Raw genomic sequence first — 20689 nt, forward strand, 5'->3', positions numbered from 1 at the left:
GACAAGTATTAATTTGTCAAGTTGTCATAAAGCAATCTGAAGCAATGTCATCTTAGCATTTAAAATGAGAAAACTAATCAAATGACACTTAAGGTTGTCAATAGCATGCATAAAGTCTCCTTTGTATTCATGACACGTGTCATGTCATGATTATAAAGGTGTCATGTTAGTCTTATGAATACCACCTTCGAGTAAAGTGTTACTAAAGTTCTATCTGCTGTTACAATACATTACACAAGCTAAGTCACCTAATCCAAACAGGTGACTATTGTGGTTACAACCTTACTCCCACATTCGTGCTTACCAGACCCAAGAGTGTCGACGGTACGAGTAACTGCCCAGCCTCAGACACGACTTTAGAAAGCTCTTATTCTCGGACAGGTCCAAATCCATCATATTTAAATTCCCAGCAGATTCAAGAGTCGTCCAGGGGAATCTCTTTGAACTCTAAACTCATCTTTGCAGCATTCAGAAATGCTGAAGGGAGTCAGGGCAGCCGAGAGAGGGTTACTGTATCTGTTAGTGTGAGTCTCTGGTTGCATTGTCAGTCGGTCACGCTTCTACCTCCTCGGGGGGTCGAGTATCATAGGTCCGCTCACACCTGGCAGAAAGCGTGTCTCTTCAGTTTATCGCAGCTCTTTACTTTCAGAAACAGGAAGACGGTGGCCTCTGCTCGGCGGTAAACAAGAAGATCCGGAGTGAGGGGGAAATCACACACACACTCAATAAGTCTGTTTCCAGTCGCAGAAGAGAGAGACAGAAGACATGTACTAATTTTTCTTGCACAGTTTAAACATTACTTTGATGGATTTGATCAACAAGTTGACCGTACGCATGGTAACAGTCGAGAAAATGGAAAGCAGACGCTCAGATGATCTCTGTGGTGATGACAGTCTCCCAGGATTTTTGCTTTATCCAAAATCCATTATAGTTGTGCTGTGTCTTTCTGTCCTAAAGAAGAGAGATTAGAAGATGATCCCTTTATTTTGTCTCTCTCTCTTGCTCTCGCCCTCTCTCACTCTCTAACCTTGACTGGCTATTTCACTTCTATATTTAGGCACTATTTCCTTGAGGTTGTTTCGATTTAGTTTGGAGGTCTACTACAAATCTACATTTTGGTAAACTGCAGTTTAAATACTTGAGGTCAGTAAGATAAGATAAAACAAACAAAAACGTTTCTTTAGAGAGGATGAATTAATTTGATCAAATTTGGCAATAAGACATTTATAAAGATGCAGAAAAAAATATAATTAAAATCCATATAGATACCAAGCAGCGCAACTCTTTACATTGACAATAATAATAATCATAATCAACAAAAGCCAACATGTTAGAATGATTTCCTTTTACAAGATAAGCCTTATCTTGGTGTCTCCAGAATGTGTCTGTAAAGTTTCAGCTCAAAATATCCATCACATAATTTATTATTGCCTCCAGATTATGCCCATTTTGGTGTCTGAGCACATTGTGGCTGTTTTTGTAGCCTGTGGCTTTTAATGCAAATGAGCTGCTTCTTCCCACCCATCATGCGGTACTTTAGATAAACAGTCGTCAGTGACAGAGACAGACTGAAGCTGAAATACAGCTCATTTGTAAAAAAATACCAAGTGAGTTTATTTCGTGTATTTGTGGTGGAGTTTATTCAAGCCTTTCTGAAATGATGAGTTGATACTACTACAATATACTACTACTACTACAATATGTTTTCCATGCACCACAGTACAAATAAACCATGCTAATTACTGCCCTGTACTTTATTAGTTTTTACTTAATTTGCACAATTCCATGTTTATTATTACTTTTAAGTTAATGATGAATGATGAAACGAATTTCTTTTATAATGACTTTTTTGTTATTATATGCATCACAAAATGTCATCGTATTAACATCTGTATTTTCAAAAATAACTTGTGCTATAAAATAATCTTTGATTGATACATAGTAATGGTCAAGATTTTTATTCACCCAAAAGTTTGTGTTTAACTTCATGGAGAGAAGTAAATTTTTCATTGGACCAAGAATAATGGTAAAAAAAAATATTTTAGTGTAAATATATCAGTCATTTTTACATAAATATATTTTTTTCTTGTCTAGCTACAGTACCATAACGTGACTCTGTTTCAGAGTTACATTCGCCTCATCTAATTCAGTTTGTTCACAATATAGATGTCCCAGTTCAATCATGAACAAGATGCCCTAGTTCATTCAGGTAGTTTATGAATGAGGACAAAAGCGAATAAGACCTTCACTTAAGATTTACTCAAAAACACTAATAGGATCAACAAACATAATTATATATATATATAAATATAAATATATATATATATATATATATATATATATATATATATATATATATATATATATATATATATATATATATATATATATATATGCTTAAATATAAATAAATATATAAATGCTTCATTGAAGTATTGTGAGCAACTCCAGCATTATTGATGTGACATTTGCAGTAAAATGTCACATCCAAAAAAGAAAAAAGTTTATGTTAAGATTATTTTGAAACATCTGTTCACATTTTCCTCAACAACTAACCACAGAGTTATGGGATCAGAAAAATATCAATCTGTAAACATTATATATACACTCACCGGCCACTTTTTAGGTACAACTGTCCAACTGCTTGTTAACGCAAACTTCTAATCAGCCAATCACATGGCAGCAACTCAATGCATTTAGACATTTAGTCATGGTCAAGATGAACCGTTGCAGTTCAAATCGAGCATCAGAATGAGGAAGAAAGGGGATTTAAGTGACTTTGAACATGACATGGTTGTGGGTGAGTATGAGTATGAGTTGGTGATCTGAGTATTTCAGAAACTGCTGATCTACTGGGATTTCCACGCACAACCATCTCTAGAGTTTACAGAGAATGGTCCAAATAAGAGAAAATATCCAGTGAGCGGCAGTTCTGTGAGCGCAAATGCCTTGTTGATGCCAGAGGTCAGAGGAAAATGGCTAGACTAGTTCCAGCTGATAGAAAGGTAACAATAACTCAAATAAGCACTCGTTACAACTGAGGTATGCAGAAGAGCATCTCTGAATGCACAACGCATTAAACCTTGAGGCTGATGGGCTACAGCAGCAGAAGACCACACCGGGTGCCACTCATGTCAGCTAAGAACAAGAAACTGAGGCTACAATTTACACAGGCTCATCAAAATTGGAAAGTAGAAAATTGGAAAAACGTTGTTTGGTCTGATGAGTCTTGATTTCTGCAGCAACAATCAGATGGTAGGGTCAGAAATTGGTGTCAACATCTTGAAAGCATGGGTCTATCCTGACTTGTATCAACAGTTCAGGCTAGTGGTGGTGGTGATGTAATGGTGTGGGGTATATTTTCTTGCCACACTTTGGGCCCATAAAGCATGCATCTCAGACTCTTTTATTGAACATAACAATGAGTTCACTGTACTCAAATTGCTTTTATGTTCACCAGATCTCAATCCAATAGAGCACCTTTGGGATATGGTGGAACGGGAGATTCACATCATGGATGTGCAGCCAACAAATCTGCAGCAACTGCTTGATGCTATCATGTCAATATGAACCAAAATCTCTAAGGAATATTTCCAGTACCTTGTACCTGTTGTATCTATGCCATGAAGGATTAAGGCAGTACTGAGGGCAAAAGGGGTCCAACCCGGTACTAGTAAGGTGTGCCTAATAAAGTGGCCGGCGAGTGTATTTTAAATGTGTAAAATGTTTGTAGACATTCTATGAATTAAAACGCACAACCCAAAATAAACTATGTTAATCAAAAGGATAAATATTGGCTCTCTATAGAACAAAAATGATTGATTTTATTTTATTTATGAGGTAAAAGCTTCGTTGTGGATGTAGCACATCTCCGTTATGGATGTGACATTGCCACTTGTGTGACTGGTAAATCAAATATAATTGTTTGCAAACACTGACAGAGACATTTTTGAGTATTTGAACAGTTCTGTAAAATACAAGCCTCCACAAAAAAAAAAACTTGCTATTTTGGTGAAAAGCTAATTTTTTTCATGGCAAGCTTGACATGGAAACGCTCTAATATTAAATTCAGTATATTTCATTTCAGAAGTTTACCCACATAAAAAAAAAAAACTTTAGCATATACAAATATAGCCTTGACCTTCTGAATAGACAGTGAAATAATCTGTGAATTAAAATAACTGCCAAAACTCACAAGCTGTCAATCTGGTGGACAGCTGTAAAAATGAACGCACATTCCAAACGTGTTTGACATAAGAGTAAAACTAATAGGTCAAATAGTGAAAGGATATAAGATGAATTAAGTGTATGGATATGCAAACAATTGTTGGTTCAACTATCAGGAATGATCAGTATCTGTGAACTTGACCGGAGATCACTTTGAAGGAGAAACGGCAGAAGGTCAATGGAGTAAAGCCACATCTGTCAATCATATCTAAAGCTATGTCATGGATACCAGCACAAACACAGATACTAAAAGATTTGAGACTTAAAATAGCTTACACAGCTAACTGAATTTCCAAACAAACAAAAACAAATGTGAAAGTGACTAAAAGTGGTCATACTTGGCAGGTTTGTTGTGAGTTAAGTGAACTCTTGTGTGATTGTTCTGCTAGGGGTGTTGATTTGAATAACTGTGAAAGCTGCCATCTGAACCTTGACACACACCAAACAAATGAACCAAACGTCATGAAAATAAGAGCTTAGGGTCATTTGCAAACAAACTGGTGGGATTCAACTGAAATAAGAGCACATTGTAGAGTTGACTAAAGGCAACTAAACAAACCAAAAACAGGACATAGTGTCATAAAATGTGAACATAAAAGTACTCTCTGTAAACTAAAAATATGATGACATTGTTAAAATACAGTACTAACACTTTATGACACTCTATAATAGGTGGCAGTATTGCACCTTGATGCTGATGTCCACATGTCAAAAACAACAAAAAAAAAAGAAGAAAGAAAAGGGGAAGTCTGCAGGAAGTACTGATCAACAGTTAAGATTATTTTCTATTGTTTGGTACATTTGTGGTTACGCAATCTCTCCACCTCCCTATACTAATATTTTGAATGTGATTAAAATATAAGTATTAAAAAATGTAAAATAGAAGAATAAAAAACATGACAGTGATTTCTAGCATTATCTAATTTCGTCATTTTATTAAAATGCTATGGACACTTCAATACTATCAACTGAATTATGATAATCATAGTTAAAAAGCCTTAGTTGACATATATTTAACATTCTGTGAAACTATACTGAACTGTGTTGTGTGTTGATTATGTTTGTTGCATTTTTTTTTTTTAAAGGATGAATGCATAACTGGTTGACACTAGAGTGCCTGATTATTAATCACTGAAAAATTGAATGTCAAAAATTTTTGTTGTTTGGATGCCTGGAGAATTGAAAATAACTTTTTATTTTGCTGGCAAAAACAAGAATAAAAATTTCTACTTTCAACTAAGCAAGCATAAGTAACCCAATCAATATTTGCGATGAATTAAATACATTTTTCACAGCTCACTTTAAAGTCTGTTAGTTAATTCATTAATTTATTAATCCGTTTGATCTCTGAACAGTTTTTAAATATCTTTCTGTTTTGTTAGTCTAACCTAAAATAAATCATGAATTTTTACAACACAGTCTCACTGTAAATATGTGCCTTCAGCCTGCATTTTTGCTAAATTTATTTCAGCATACATTTGACTGCAGTTTTTAGGTCAATTGAGTCCAGTGAACTTGATTGAGTGAAGCATGATTTCAGAAAAAAGTTATGTAAAATAAAGGTAAAACTACACGGCCATACCGTACTTTTCTCTTACGTTTGCTTTTGAAAACACTGTTGGTTGGTTATAGGGAAAAGTTTAGTCAGTACAAGAAGATTTGTATCTGAAACAAATAGTATTATAACAAAATTCAGATTTGCAAAAAGTGTGGAACAGTGCCTTCTAATGGATTTGTCATCCGAAACATGCAACAATACGTTTTTTTTTTAGGGATGCACAGAATTTTCGCCCCCTGAAATTTTGTCTGAAAAACAAAAATGTCTTAAAATATGAGCCAAAAATAGGGTTATGCTGTCCTATTACCGTTCACTTTTCCTTCAGATTTATTTATTTCCATTGAAATTTCATTTCAATAAACTATGCAAAGGTTGGATAGATTTCTGCTATGTCACCAAAGGGCAAGAGCGTCTGTGGTGCAGTAAAGGTTCAAAATAGCTTAATATTCTGCTCTATTCTATCTATTTATGCATGAACCTCACATGCTCACTAGAAAATCAAACTCCACTCAAATAACGCACAGACTGGACATTTCTATAGTTTACTTGTTTCTGTATCTTCAGTGGCACTACTGTGCTATCGTGGCAATGCTGGTAAACGGACACTTCTCCATTAACATGGTTTAATAGGATAGGACAATATTTGGCTGAGATAAAAAAAATAACATCTACAATCTAAGAATTCAAAAAAATCTAAATATTAAAAACATCATCTTCAAACCAGTCTAATTGAAATATTTAGCAATGCATGTGTTATGTGATGGGATGCTGACAACGGGGTTAAGGATCATTGTGCAGTTTATAACAAGAATGGTCAGGCAGGCAATGGTCAACAGGGTCAAACAGGTAAATGTAAAGCAATCCATAGTGGTGGTCAAAGAACAGGCAAATAGTCGGTACAGCCAGCAATGATTCAAAACAAACAGACAAAGCAAAGGGTCAAAACACAGCAAGGCTAAACAAGGAAAAACGCATTGTAATGCTCACAGATAAACAAGACTCAGCAACTAGTGTGTGTGTGTCCGTGCTGCTTTTAAAGTCCATGTAATCTGTTCTGAACAGCCTCAGCAGTGTGTGTTTGCAATCAGCAGAAAACTGGAACAGGTATGAGTGTGTGGTGCATGACAGGATTGTAGTCTATATGGTGACAGTTTTGTAGTCCTGAGTGAAAATAAATGATTCCCAGAGGTCTACAAGCCTATATTGCTGATCATTGTGACAGCATGTTACTAATCAAAAATATACGTTTAATACATTTACTGTAGAAAATGAAATGGAAAATATCTTCATGAAACATGATCTTCTTTACTCTTTACTTGTCTATTGATTTTTGGCATTAAAAAAATCTATAATTTTGACCCATCCAATGTATTTTTGCCCACTGCCAAAAATATACTTGTGCAACATAAGACTAGTTTTGTGGTTATGTTATTGAATTGTGTGTTTTTTTTTTTAAATCAGTATAGTTTATATTATACAATTATATCATTTAATAAAATATAAAACAATTGTTATGATTTTTCATTTTTGTTTTTTGGCAAAACGCATGTAGAATTTTCGGTTTCTGCCCAGAATTTAATTTTTGCTGCATCCCCAGTTTTTTGAACGTATAACAGAACATACACGTGTTAGACATAAACGTAATGGAAACTGAACAAAGTTCTTATTAAATTTTTTTGGAGTCAAATGCAAAGGTGTACCCATGGAAGGTGAACTTGTATCAGACCTCTGCAGGTGCACTTCACTATGGCCTACACACTAAGAAATTACCTGTTTTGGACAAAGAAACCTATCTTTAAGGTAGACTTGGCTCTCAGAAGCCTTAAAAATGAAATCCAGCTGTTCAACATATGTACTCAAGGGATGGAAGCTGCGTATACTAGAGGTTGCCAAAGGCCTGTCCCATTGGCAATGTCAGTGCCATATGCTGCTTGTATCCTAGTCCCATTTTACTCTGCTGTACTCTTTCTTTAATACACAGGGCAAAACAACTGAGTATGTACAAAATGTAATGCCTTTCACGTTTCTATTCAGGTTATGTGAGCTTTTGAAGTCACTGCAGTTGTCAAGGTGACTGTGCTTCAAATGTGTAAATGAATTGATTTTTTTTTTAGATTTGCAAACAAGTATTTTCTTTGAGGATTATGTGTAGATACTGAGGTAATGACATTTGATTTGATCAATTTCAGGGAGGAATTGATTAGCCGCTATATAAAATACAGGAGTTTTTAAAGTAACAAGAGTCCAGGTCACACGATTTGGGTAGAAGAGTTTATTTTGGTAAAAATGATATCTGTTCTATGTGTGTTTGAACAAGATTTTGTTAAAATTCAGAGCATCTGTATTTTCTCTTACTCTGAGATCACTTTTGATATAATTTCATCAAAGATTAAAAGTAGGGTAAACCCTCAAATGTCAGTGATTAAATCAATGATTCAAATAATGCCTTATTTCACTCATTTATAATGGGAAAAAAACATGTATATTACAATAAAATCCTTCAAAAATTTTAAATAATAACCCCAAAACATTAATAAACAAAAATATATTACATCCCTTAATAGTGTGAAAACATTAAGTCACTTATGACAGCAAAGAATGCAAGTAGTCATGGTTAAGTAGTCATGGCAAGTATTTTTTCCCCCCACACATTCCTTAACATGATGGTGTTAAAAATAAGCATGACAATATGAAGAAGGTTCCAGAAAATTCATAAATAATCTAAACCTCGCAACAGCTCTGTCCTTCTTGCTAATATACAGTATATACATAAAAAGCTTTTATTTCCAGACCTCAACTGCTGCACTCATTTCTAATAATGCAGATTTTACTCAAAGTAACCATAGTAATACTGCAGCTCAAAACCTTAACATTAAACAAAACACAGACATATTTATCAGATAAAGCCAGGCGTTTTCTTCACATTCAAGTCATGTCAAACTCACAACCATCCACCCAGCCAGTCGGAATCCTGTCATTTCGAGCGTCATCTGTGGCTTTGTTCAACAAATAACAGATGATTCACACACAATGCACTACAAATCGCTAGTAAAGCTCGGCTGCTCTGGATGCAGAGGATGCACGGCGTTCATGGTGATGTGCAAACACCGTCACCGCACTCCAGTGACGTGCTATTCATGCTTATGCTAGTCACGCTCCCGCAAGTACAAACACACAACCCTGTCGCTTAATCCCTTTAATGTACTGCCTTTGTTTCCATGGCAACCAGGTTTGTGACTTTCCCCCTCCCTAGGCAAATTCTACACCTCCTGTGTCTTGCATATGTGAGCGAGTGATCTGAAATGTGGATGACACATTTAATTACAGAGTAATGTTAAAATTTTCAATAATACAAAATATTGTGATAATGAATATTTAGATTCTTGTATTCTGCTTGAAGACTTACTTTATTTTTAAATATAAACAAGTTCAATAGTGCTACTGTTTAACGATTAACCATGTCTAAACACATACAAATAGATGTTTTATTTACATTACTGTATATATTACATATATATTACACAGGCTGGGTGCCTTAATGTTAAAAGCTTTAGCAATTATAACAATAATAAAACCTGATACCTGCAGTATAATAATAAATAAAGGTATTTTCTAAGCATAAATACATATACAAATACATGCCATGAGAATCTGCAAAATGTTACACACGTATGATTGCATTATAATTGTCTATTTATCATGTGGTTCTATTCTCTGTGGTTGAAGGTGATAATTGGATCCTTCTTCTCACTGGTATAGATATTGGTTATGTTGCATGAACCTGACCCAGGTATAGGATCAGGTTGTGTGCGTGTGTCTGAGCGCGTGTATGTGCGTGCATGTGTGTGTGTATGTGTGTGCGTATTCATGTGTATGTGTCAGCCAGCTTGACAGAGACAAATGTGGATGGTGTGCTGTTGCCACACTAATTGGCTAGGTTAACAGATTACTGTGAAACAAGGCCAAGATAGCACAGCCGTTCAATAAACTAGCCCATATAAAACTGGTGTACACACACATATCCACACACAGAGACTGTCTTAAACCCACGGGAAATGTTTGATGGTGATTCAGAACTAACCTCTGGACCTAAAACGAGTGCGATGCAACCAAATACAGGCAGTGTTTGTCCTAGAAGATGAAACATTAGCTCATCGGCATGAAATGTATTACACATTTGGCTACATTTGACTAAGCATCTGATTTATTAAAGGACTGCATCTAATAACGTGCAAGTTTGATTTACTATACTAATCTTGTATAATTAGAGGACTATCTAATTTTGATAAATTTTTTTCAGACATTTATATAAGTTCCTCAAACTGTTTGCTTTGTAGACAGAGAGATAGATAAACTGTTTTATTTTTTGGAGTCCTGTTAGTTTATTTAATATGAATTTCACTCATACAGTACTTACAAAGCTATTCATAAAAAAGAGAGGATAAGTAATAGCAGTGATTACTGTGATTCAAACCATCTACTTCCATGATAATTCATGTCGTTTTTAGGATGCCTGTCTGGTGTTTGGTGTGTGCCTGGTAGGGTGTCTGGGAACGGGAATTGACTTTGTTTGCAGATACAGTAAAATACTGTAGACTAAACTTAAAAACCAGCAAACCGAAACAGCATATGAGCTTGCTAATTCATAAGTGTGTGTTGAAATGTGCCCATTGCAGGGCACCAGCCATTGACGCAAGCTAAACAAAAGGTCTATCCTGTTGCCATGACTCTAAGGCATCAGATGACTGATATTTTGCTCTTTCTCCTCATCAGGACAGGAGCCCCTTCAAAAAAGCCACTTGTACTTTCGTTCATACTTGAGAAAACTGCATCCTCAACCATGTTTCAAAACCTGAAAGCATAGCATCTAGTAGATACTTACAAACTCCATCATTAAAGGGTTTGTCGGTCAGCTATTTTCAATGGTTTGGTTGTATTTATGGGGTGCACAGTAGCATCTGTCCATTCTTTGTTTGAAATAAATCACTTTATTTTTTAAATACATATTCAACACCGTTGTTTCCATTCTTCTAAAAATAGACCGTTGACTTCATCGTTCAATAAAGCCCCTCCCTCAGAAATATTCATTGAGCTTTCATTGGTTAGCTATTACACATTGTCTGTAAATAGTGCATCATCCGAAAGCTTAGGCTGCTGACTTGTTGCCGCCCTATCAGAGGGTGACTCTGGAGGCAGCGTCTGTACACCAAAGCACCTTGTAAAACAGATTTCAGACAGACCTCTGAGACAGCAAACACTGTAAAAAAAATAGTTAATTAACAGGTTCTGTGATTTTTTTTTCTCCATTTATTTATGATCCTGTATTATGGGACCTGTATTTTTCTTCTCTGTTAAATTTTGATGTTAAAAATTTAACTGTGAAGTTTAACAAAATGACTTTTATTGACAGATTTAGCAATTTAAAAATAAATAAATAATATACATATGAAGAATTAAGTCCTTAAAATAACAGAAAAAAAATTCTGGCGGTTTATTGCCAAGCTTTGTACTGTATGGTACAACCCTGACAAAGGCAATATATCACTTCAAACTATTTCAAGAGTTCCCACTTAGATGTGCTTGGCGTATAAAGCAGGTTTGGCATGCTGTCCCGGGAGAGAACCCTGAGCTCGGAGATATTTGAGCCCAGGGCTCCCGCCCGGTCGATAAGCATATCAGGAGATCCGAGATCAGGTAGGTCTCGAGAGCTCCCCCTTTTAGAAAAGGGAGGAAAAGGAGGAGAAGGGGTGGAAGGGGGGATTCTTCCAAACGAAGATAAAACATTAGGGAGAAAATGATCCATTTATAGTAAACCAGGATCACTCTGATTGGATTATTACTGATTACAGATGAGTGGCCAGACGTGCTCAATCATATCACGTGCTCCTCTCGAAATTAGTTTATGAAACTTCACTTAAAATGTAAATAAAAGTAACTTTTTCAAACTTTACAACATCAAGCTGTTGATAATGCAAATAAATAAATAAGCATTTGATAAGCATAAATAAATAGGAAAAAAAGATGAATCATAAAATTTGGATAACGGTTTGTTTATGAATACTTTTACAGTGTTACAATTTAATCATGTACAATCATGATGAGAGCTTTAGTGATATCTAATTGAATATTTGTTTACTACAATATTCTCACTAGAAATGCTATCAAAAGTCAAAAGTGTTGGTCAAAAATGTACATTTACACTCAAAATGACACCAAATGGCCCATTTCCACTGAGTGGTACAGTATGGTTCGGTACACTTTTATGGCCATTTCCACTATCAAAAGGTACCTAAAAGCAAACTGTACCGTACCACTTTTTGGTAACCCTTTGCAAAGGGTACTGTACCAAGCAGGACTAAAGGATACCAAAAGGCAGAGCTAGACACCCAGAGGAACGCTATTGGTTTACAGAGAAACGTCACTCGCTCGTGGAGCTAGCCAGAATTAAAACAAAGGAACTGCCATGTTTTAAATATACAGCCGAGATATTGCATCGTAATACTATATGCATATTATAACGAGCCATAGTTGACCCGAGCGCAAACAAACCTTGTCATTGTCTTGATGTACAGCCACAAAGTCAAGAAGAACAAAATCTGCCGTGTCCTGTTTTTGTTTTACGAGGCCATCTAAAAGTGAGAGTGGTTTCTCTTTCTCCAGGGAGCTCGTGTGAGCATCTATATTTGAAATTAGGAACTTCTTGAGCTGATGATAATAACGTGTGCGTGATTATTGAAGTGCTTCTGACATCTGATCCTTTCAAAAAAGGACAACCGTGAGAGTGAAGCGTCTTTTAGGCAGTGGAAACGCAAGCCTGATAAAGGTGGAAACAGGCCAAAAGTGGCATTTCGAGATGCTATGTTTTTTCCATTTTAACTCAATTGTCATTAATGGAACACTATGGGATATCGAAGGCAGCAAAGGGCAAATCAATGCTGACTTCAAAATCCGATAAGAAAAAGGTAACTCAGGAGACAGAAAGTGAAGCAGAATTTGGATTCAGACATGCCTTGCTGCTTTTCTTCCTTGAAATGTTGACTCCAAAGTCAGCATTTGAACACAATCAATGCTTAAATTTAAAGGCTTGTGATCTCACAATGCCAGGCAAAATCTCATTGTAGCCCTACCAGCTGTTTGTACAGTAACAGTAAGTATCTCCCTTTGCACTGAACTTTAATCATCATAACTTTGCAGATATTGTTAATGGTCAAACTGCAATTAATATTATAATATATATATATATATATATATATATATATATATATATATATATATATATATATATATATATATATATATATATATATATATATATTAAATAATAACCTATGACCTATTTAAATAAAATTCTGAATAAAAATGAACTACTTAATGCAATTAAATACATTCCATGACATATAGTAATTCGGAGGACACCATAAAGCCAGGCTTCTGGGAAGGACAGATCACATGTTCAGCATCAAACGGATGGGAATTCCACTTTGTGATGCATTTGCATAAATGTTAAGCAATACTCCCTCTTCATATCTCCTGCTATGCTAAATCACTCCTGACATTCTGCTAATCAATATGAAATACATTTCCAAAGGAATGCAGAAGATTCATTATCTTACAGATCATATGCTCTTATGAGTGTTCACTAAGTGGTGTGTGTAAAAGCAGAAAATGTGGGTCGTTCCAAGAAGAGCGAAGCAAGCACTCAGGAACACTCATCTCAGCGTGATGTACTGTATCTTCAGAGGAACAATCACTTCAGAGCGAACGGAAAATGACACACTGCTCCAGACGCTGCTTATGGTAGAATTAAAGCACTAAAATTATTAAGATAAGTGCTAACTAATTCACTTTAAAGTCCTCTTAAAGACCAGGGTTAAGGATGATAGTGTTTAATGATGAATTGGATTACATGAACGCTTCGGGTTCTGAGCCAGACATGTGATGGTATTTGTTGCAGGGAAACTGAATTTACTAGCAGCAAACAGAATGCAGAACTGCTAGAACTAGAATTACACAACATTTCAAAATGATTAATAAACATGTAGTAAATGTTCATAAACTGTGTAGGCATGTCACAATAATCACTATATCAACTTATCAATGTCAGTATGGTTAAAAAAACACTACAGTATTTACTATAAATTACTATAGTATATTTTCATGTGGGTGTCAACTGAAATAGATCTGGTAGCAGATATCGCAGCCTCTGCTACTTTTGACCTTGCATTTTTTTGTTTTTATTATTTAATTATTTACTATTATTTATTTATTTAGGATATATATGTTTCTCATGCTAATTATAATGTTTAATTATTCAATTGTTACAATGACTATAAATACAGTTAATATTCTTAAGAATAAAATATTGTGTGTTCATTGGAAGTGTTGCGATCGCCAGCAATGTTTTCTCTGCTGGAGATTATTTTCGGTATTCCTACCAAACTCCCAGAACTCTTTGCATTCAGCTGTAGCTCATCTCCACTGATTACATGGACTATATATAACACTCACTTTTTTTTTACTTGGCTGAGTCTTCTGTTACGATTGGATGTTGACAACAGATCCACATGCAGTTTATTAAGAAAGTAGTGCAGGCAATGGTCACAAACAGGAACAAACATGAGCATAAAAGTAATCCAAAAAGCGAGGTCAAAAACAGGCAAATGGTCAGACTAGGGGGCAAAGAATCAAACAAGTAGGGATGGCTGACGTGAAACTGGCGTTTCGACACAGTGTCGAGATCCCGAAGTGCAAGTGTTTCGAAACACTGCACCGAAGCATGATCCAAAACACCCAGGTCATGTGACTGAAGTGTTTCGAAACACCTGGTCATGTGACTAAAGCGATTTAAAGCATCAATCAGTTCAGAAGCGCTTCGAGACCTGGCGAATCTGCGTTTGACTAACAGGATCTGAAAAATCTTCTGTTTTATATAGCGTAGTGGACCGTGCGGGTGCATGATGTTACAGAGCTTCAAATGACTTTTGAGCTCGAATCCTGACTTGTACAAATACTCTGAATTCATGATTTTATGTATTTTAAAAATGTTACTGTTTTATAGTGTAGCCTAGATAGGATACAGCTGCTGATACGCCATCAATTTAGCATCATTTTTGTAACACTGTAAAACAATAATGGATATTTTACAGTACTGTGATGGTTGGTTGGGTTTAGGTTATGAGTAGATGTTAATAAAATACAATGGGAAAATTATTGAATAATATAAATAATTCTTGTTAACTTCTGGCCACAACCATGTCTAATCTAGCAACAACCCTGTTTTATGACTAAAACAAGACATATTTATTCACAAAGTGTTTATTTGGATGTCAGACCAATGTTTAAACAAAACAGTACAAGAACAAAGCATTTCAAACTGATATTAAAGCATTTCAAAATAGCTTCATCAGCCTGGATTTGAACCCAGTATGCCCACACGGTAGTGAGAAACCCTAACCGCTCCTCTAAATCACTTGTGGATCCTAATTTACAAAGCGGGGTTTAATACCTCAGTTTGCTCAACTGTTCTTTGCTGAAGCCATTTCAGTGCAATACATAAAAAAATGACCACTAGGTGTCACCGTAGAGTGAGGTTTAGAAACGTTTCGAAGCTTCGACACATTTGCTCCGACTGTTTCAGTGTTTTATGAAGCCTCACTTTGCCCACCACTACAAACAAGCAAAAGGTCAAAAACACCACAAGACTAGACAAGAGAAATACGCTTTGTAATGTTAGCAAGTAAACAAGACTCAGTGGTATATATAGTGCACGTAATCAGTGGAGATGAGCTACAGCTGTGTCTGTGTGTGAGTGTCCAGATTATTGTCAGCTGTGGCAGGGGTTAATGAGTGCAACGAGTTCTTGGAGATTCTGGAGAGTTTGGTAAGAATAATGGAAATGATCTCCAGAGGAGAATACACCGCTGGCGATCACAACAGGAAAAGTGTACTTAGGCATATAGTGTACATACATTGTTATTCTGTCATTATATGATGAGTGGCATAAAATGGTCTTGAAATGACAATAATATAGTTTATCGCAATATATTTTGATGCAACATATCATACAACAAAAATAGATATTGTGACAGGCCTAGTACTGTGTGTTTTGTTACATTTAAAAAAGGATCAGAATAGCAAAATATATTTCCAGATAGTAATATGTACATAAAGTTTTGGGTCTCAAGATTTGTCTTGTTTTGCATCTTTTATACTCACTATAAATGTGCATATTTGGAAAAAACATTAAATAAATGATATTTATTCTAATGTAATAACATTGCATTTAATTTATATATATATATAAAATTATTTCACAAATATTTAACAATTTAAAATGATTATTTATTTGATTAAAGTCAGTATAAAATTATATACATTATATCTGTCTATTTATATGGCGCCAGCAGTGTATTCTTCCTGTCATTCCAATGCAGCTTGGGTTGCACATACACAATTTGATCTCTAAATATCTTGTTTTTTCATCTTTAGTACTCGCTAAAACTTAGCATATTTGGAAAAACACTAAATAAATAATATTTATTTTAATATATATATATATATATATATATATATTATATTATTTTAATAATATATATATATATATTTAATACATGGCAAATAATTCGGACTTCAACTGTATATATACATTTGAAGTCTTATTTGTTTTATTTCGGCTAGAATAAAAGCAGTTTTTAATTTTTTAAAAACCATTTTAAGGTCTAAATTATTAGCCCCTTTAAGCTATATTTTTTCGATAGTTTACAGAACAAACTATCGTTATACAATAACTTGACCAATTAGCCTAACCTACCTAGTTAACCAAATTAACCTAGTTAAGCCTTTAAATGTCACTTTAAGCTGTATAGAAGTGTCTTATTTACTGTCACCATGACAAAGATAAAACAAATCAGGTACTAGAAATGAGTTATTAAAACTATTATGTTTAGAAATGTGTCGAAAAAAATCTTCTCTTCGTTAAACAGAAATTGAGGAAAAAAATAAACAGGGGGGCTAATAATTCAGCCTTAGGGAGGCTGATAATTCTGACTTCAACTGTATATGTATATATATATATATATATATATATATATATATATATGTAATTATTTTACAAATATTTAACTACTTAAAATTAATGTTTATTTGATTAAAGTCAGTATAAAATTATATACATTATATTATATCTGTCTACTTATGGACTCAGCAGTGTATTCTTCCTGTCATTCCAATGCAGCTTCCTGTAGGTTGCACATACACAATTTGATCTCTAAATATTTGTTGGAAAACTAGGAAAGCATTGTTAGCTAAAATGGAACAGTACCAGTGAACTGAAGCATGTTGGCTGGAAATGATGTGACAAACATCCCAGTTTACTCTGTGCCAGCTTTACCCGGGAAAGCTTTCAGTGCAGGAATGACATCATCAGTGACGCTGGTTCTTTTGTGAGGAGCGTGTGTGTGTGTGTGTGTGTGTGTGTGTGTGTGTGTGTGTGTGTGTGTGTGTGTGTGTGTGAAGGCTCCTTTTTCCTCATATCATTGTCACACGGCACTGTCTGATAGCCCCAGGTGGACCAGAGTTACACCCCTCCACATACAGGACATGTCACATCACATCTCCTGGAGTCTGTCTCGAAACCGGAACCCATGGATCAAATCACAGAACCATAGAAACTACTGCCAATTACCCAACAACAACTTCACTGATCTGTCTGCGCAAGAGCTGATGATTAATACATACACAAAAAAAGCAAGGAGTGCAGACCTTTGAATGAAAGAAAAGCTGAAATGGCCTTTGACAACCTTAAGACCTTTTTGTCATTGTGCTTGTAAGGTACTTTAAAAGCCATTGAGAATTTCACTAAATTACTACAATGTAAAGAATGGCCGTGTTCAAGAGAAAGGCCACTTTACTGTTTCCTTTAACGTCATCCATTCTAAAAGTTAAATCGACAAAAAAAGAAAGGCACTCTGTTACTGATTACAAATAACATAAGAAAATATTTGATAGTAACACACAAAAAAACACTCATTTACAAAAAAATTACTTAGTTCATTCAAAAATGGAAATTTTGTCATCAATTACCCACCCTTCACCTGTACCAAACTCTTTCTTTCTTCTGAACACAAAAGAAGATATTTTGCAAAAATATTGTAAACCTGTAACCACTGATATCCATATTTTTGCGTATTTTTGTTTTTGCGTATTCACTAGAGCGCTGTGTATGTTTTTTGAGATCTCAAATTTCTCTTGCGAGTGCCATTCGCGCCTACTGTTCTCGGGTAAATGCACCAGAGGCCGCTGTCGACTGACTGAATGACTGACTGACCCACTCTCCTCCTTCTCTAAACCCAATCAATTGTATTGATTGACCCACCCACTTCCCTAAACCCAACCGACAATTTTCAAAAGCAATCCAGAAAAAGAAAAGCCCTCGCCTGATTTTAACCATGTTTTCAGATTTTACCACATTCTCACCCTGTTATTTACTTGTTTTATTTTATTTTTTGGCTTATTATTTTTGTCGTACTTTCTTACTAACTTTCTCTAACGGGACAAATTGGTAACAGCGGGAAAGCCGTCCATATGGAGGTAAGCGGTCAGTTGTTAAGTGCGAAAAGCAATAGCGTCATACCACCCTGTGGCGTTCATTTAAAAAATGAAATGCAGCCATACGTACTTCTGGCTACATAATTTGCAATCTTCAGAAACGTATATAGGGCTATGTTTTCAGAATGAGCCTGTGTTGCATTGAAGTTAATGGTGAGAGGTTTTCAGCTTTCTTCAAAATATCTTCTTTTGTGTCCAACAGGAGAAAGATACTCAAAGAGGTTTGGAACCATTCAAGGGTGAATTGTGAATATTGTTTTTTTTTTTTTTTATTTTGGGGTGAACTGTCCCATTTACACAATAACCTAAACTTACAGAATAACTCGAATATTGCAATACCAAGTATATTATGATACTTTGCAGCTTTGTGTTACTTTATAATTCAAATCTAGAAAATATTTCATACAGTATCATGAATTAACCACTCAAATAAAATCTGTACTAACAAAATCTATCTCAGCACTGTAGAAGTGGAACAAAAACGGCATCTTAAGTGGCATTTAGATGAATTTATAAAAATGGTTTAATGCTGTTCGGTGGTTAATCGCATAATTAAATTGTTTTAAATATTAAATTCTGAATATTGAATTAAGAAATGTGGTCCCACTTTATTTTGATGGTCCGTTTGTTGAATCCAAGTTACATTGCATCTACATGCCAACTATTTCTCATTAGATTATAAGTTACTGTTAGATTGGGGTTAGGGTTAGGGTTACTGATAGTTGACAAGTACTTGCAAAGTTTTTATAGTTAGTTAAACGTCTGTATCAACAGATATTAGGCTGACAGTCTACTAGTACTCAAATGAAAGATCAAAATAAAGTGTTGCCAAAAATGTTTAGAGAAATTAAATGAATAAACTAAACTAAAAACTAAAATTGGCAGTAGTTTGCAGCAAGTCTTAATAATTAAGCTACTGAATCTTTCATTTAGATGAATTGTTCAAAGTGACTGATTAATTCAGTATCACAACAAGTGACTTTTCATGAGTGACAGATTAAATGGTTGAAAGTTATGCATTTATTTCCATTGGCAAAATAGAGTGAAAACATCCACACTGACTTTTTAAAATGCCTTTTTATATTACATTTTGTTCAATGAACTGTATGAAATGAGTCACATTTGCATTTGTGCTAATATTCATGCTAATAAAAACTGCTTGTTTGTGTCATACTGCTGATCTAAATATAAAAAAAGAACATACAAGTAGTTTAGTTCTTCAAGTTTTCAACTCAGATTAGAGAAAATCATATATAATGATGCATATATAATGATATAATGACAATTTATTATCACATTATAAGGAATAAAATGGCTGATAGAAATTGAGTACAAATATGAACTGAATTGTATTTATCAATATAAAGGTTGTTCTGGAATTTATTCACTCCTGCTTTTCAAAAAGTAGTAAAATAAACAAATACTTACAAAATGATACATTCTTCTGTAAAAATATGATTTTGAAATGTGATTGTAATGCCATTTTCAACTAATAATGCCAACGTTTAAAAACTGGTACGTTTTTAAATTGTAAAAAATATGATTTTGTGAAAATAATTGTATCCATTTTTCAACACAACAATGGTGAATTACAGCAAATGATATGTGGACAGATGTGTAGTGTTTCTTAAAAAAAATGACAATGCCACCTACTGGCCTAGCACCAAAAAAAAAATTGTCATTTTTGGGATAAATGTGATTTGGAATCACAAGGACAATGCTGTAGATTTGGAATTACAGTAAACATTTGAAAGCGGAAATAATTTAAGCATAATGTAATGTAAAGATATATGTACACTGAGGGTTAGAGTAAACGTTGACAGAATTTTCATTATTAGTTCTAAAAAATAAAAAACTATTTAAGGGGATGGTACTTGAGGAAATCAAAGTGAGAAAAAGAAAAACCCCAGAGGTTCAGATTTAAAAGTAATCCGCTGTGCCAAATGTAGCTGTTTTGGCCGAATGGAAGTGGAAGAACATTTCAAGTCTGTGTGTAGGCAGAGTAAACGTGACTATAAACGGTAGCCTTTGATAAGAACTGCCCTAAAGGGGTTTATAAGATTCATTTCAGGAGCAATTTTCTTAAAAGAACACGCATTAAAACTTGAAAGATGACTGAATGGAGCGAGTCGGTGAGTGGATATTAAAATTGGCCTCATAAATCTCAGGAAATGCCTGCCAAATGGAGACAGACAGGATCAAAGGTGAAGAACAGAACAGGGTGGAGAGATGAGAAAACAATCACAGCATGAGGCTGTCCATCACACCTACTGTATAAAAGCACCATTTTTCACATTT

At 34.8% G+C, this 20689-nt stretch overlaps 1 protein-coding gene across 3 annotated transcripts in view; it reads right to left on the reverse strand.

Annotated features, from left to right (window-relative positions):
• Positions 1-20689, reverse strand: part of pde4ba (phosphodiesterase 4B, cAMP-specific a) — a 303391-nt gene that overhangs the window by 129414 nt on the left and 153288 nt on the right. Inside the window, exon 1 of one of the 3 annotated variants that reach the window (XM_056460027.1) lies at positions 305-408. The exons of the other annotated variants lie outside the window; for them this stretch is intronic. Coding sequence (XP_056316002.1) covers positions 305-396 — 92 coding nt within the window. The 5' untranslated portion in view covers positions 397-408. Of the gene's footprint in view, positions 1-304; positions 409-20689 lie in introns of those variants that run through there. 3 annotated transcript variants of the gene reach the window in all.

Source organism: Danio aesculapii, chromosome 6 (genome assembly GCF_903798145.1).
Source record: "Danio aesculapii chromosome 6, fDanAes4.1, whole genome shotgun sequence".
NCBI classification, from domain to species: Eukaryota; Metazoa; Chordata; class Actinopteri; order Cypriniformes; family Danionidae; genus Danio; species Danio aesculapii.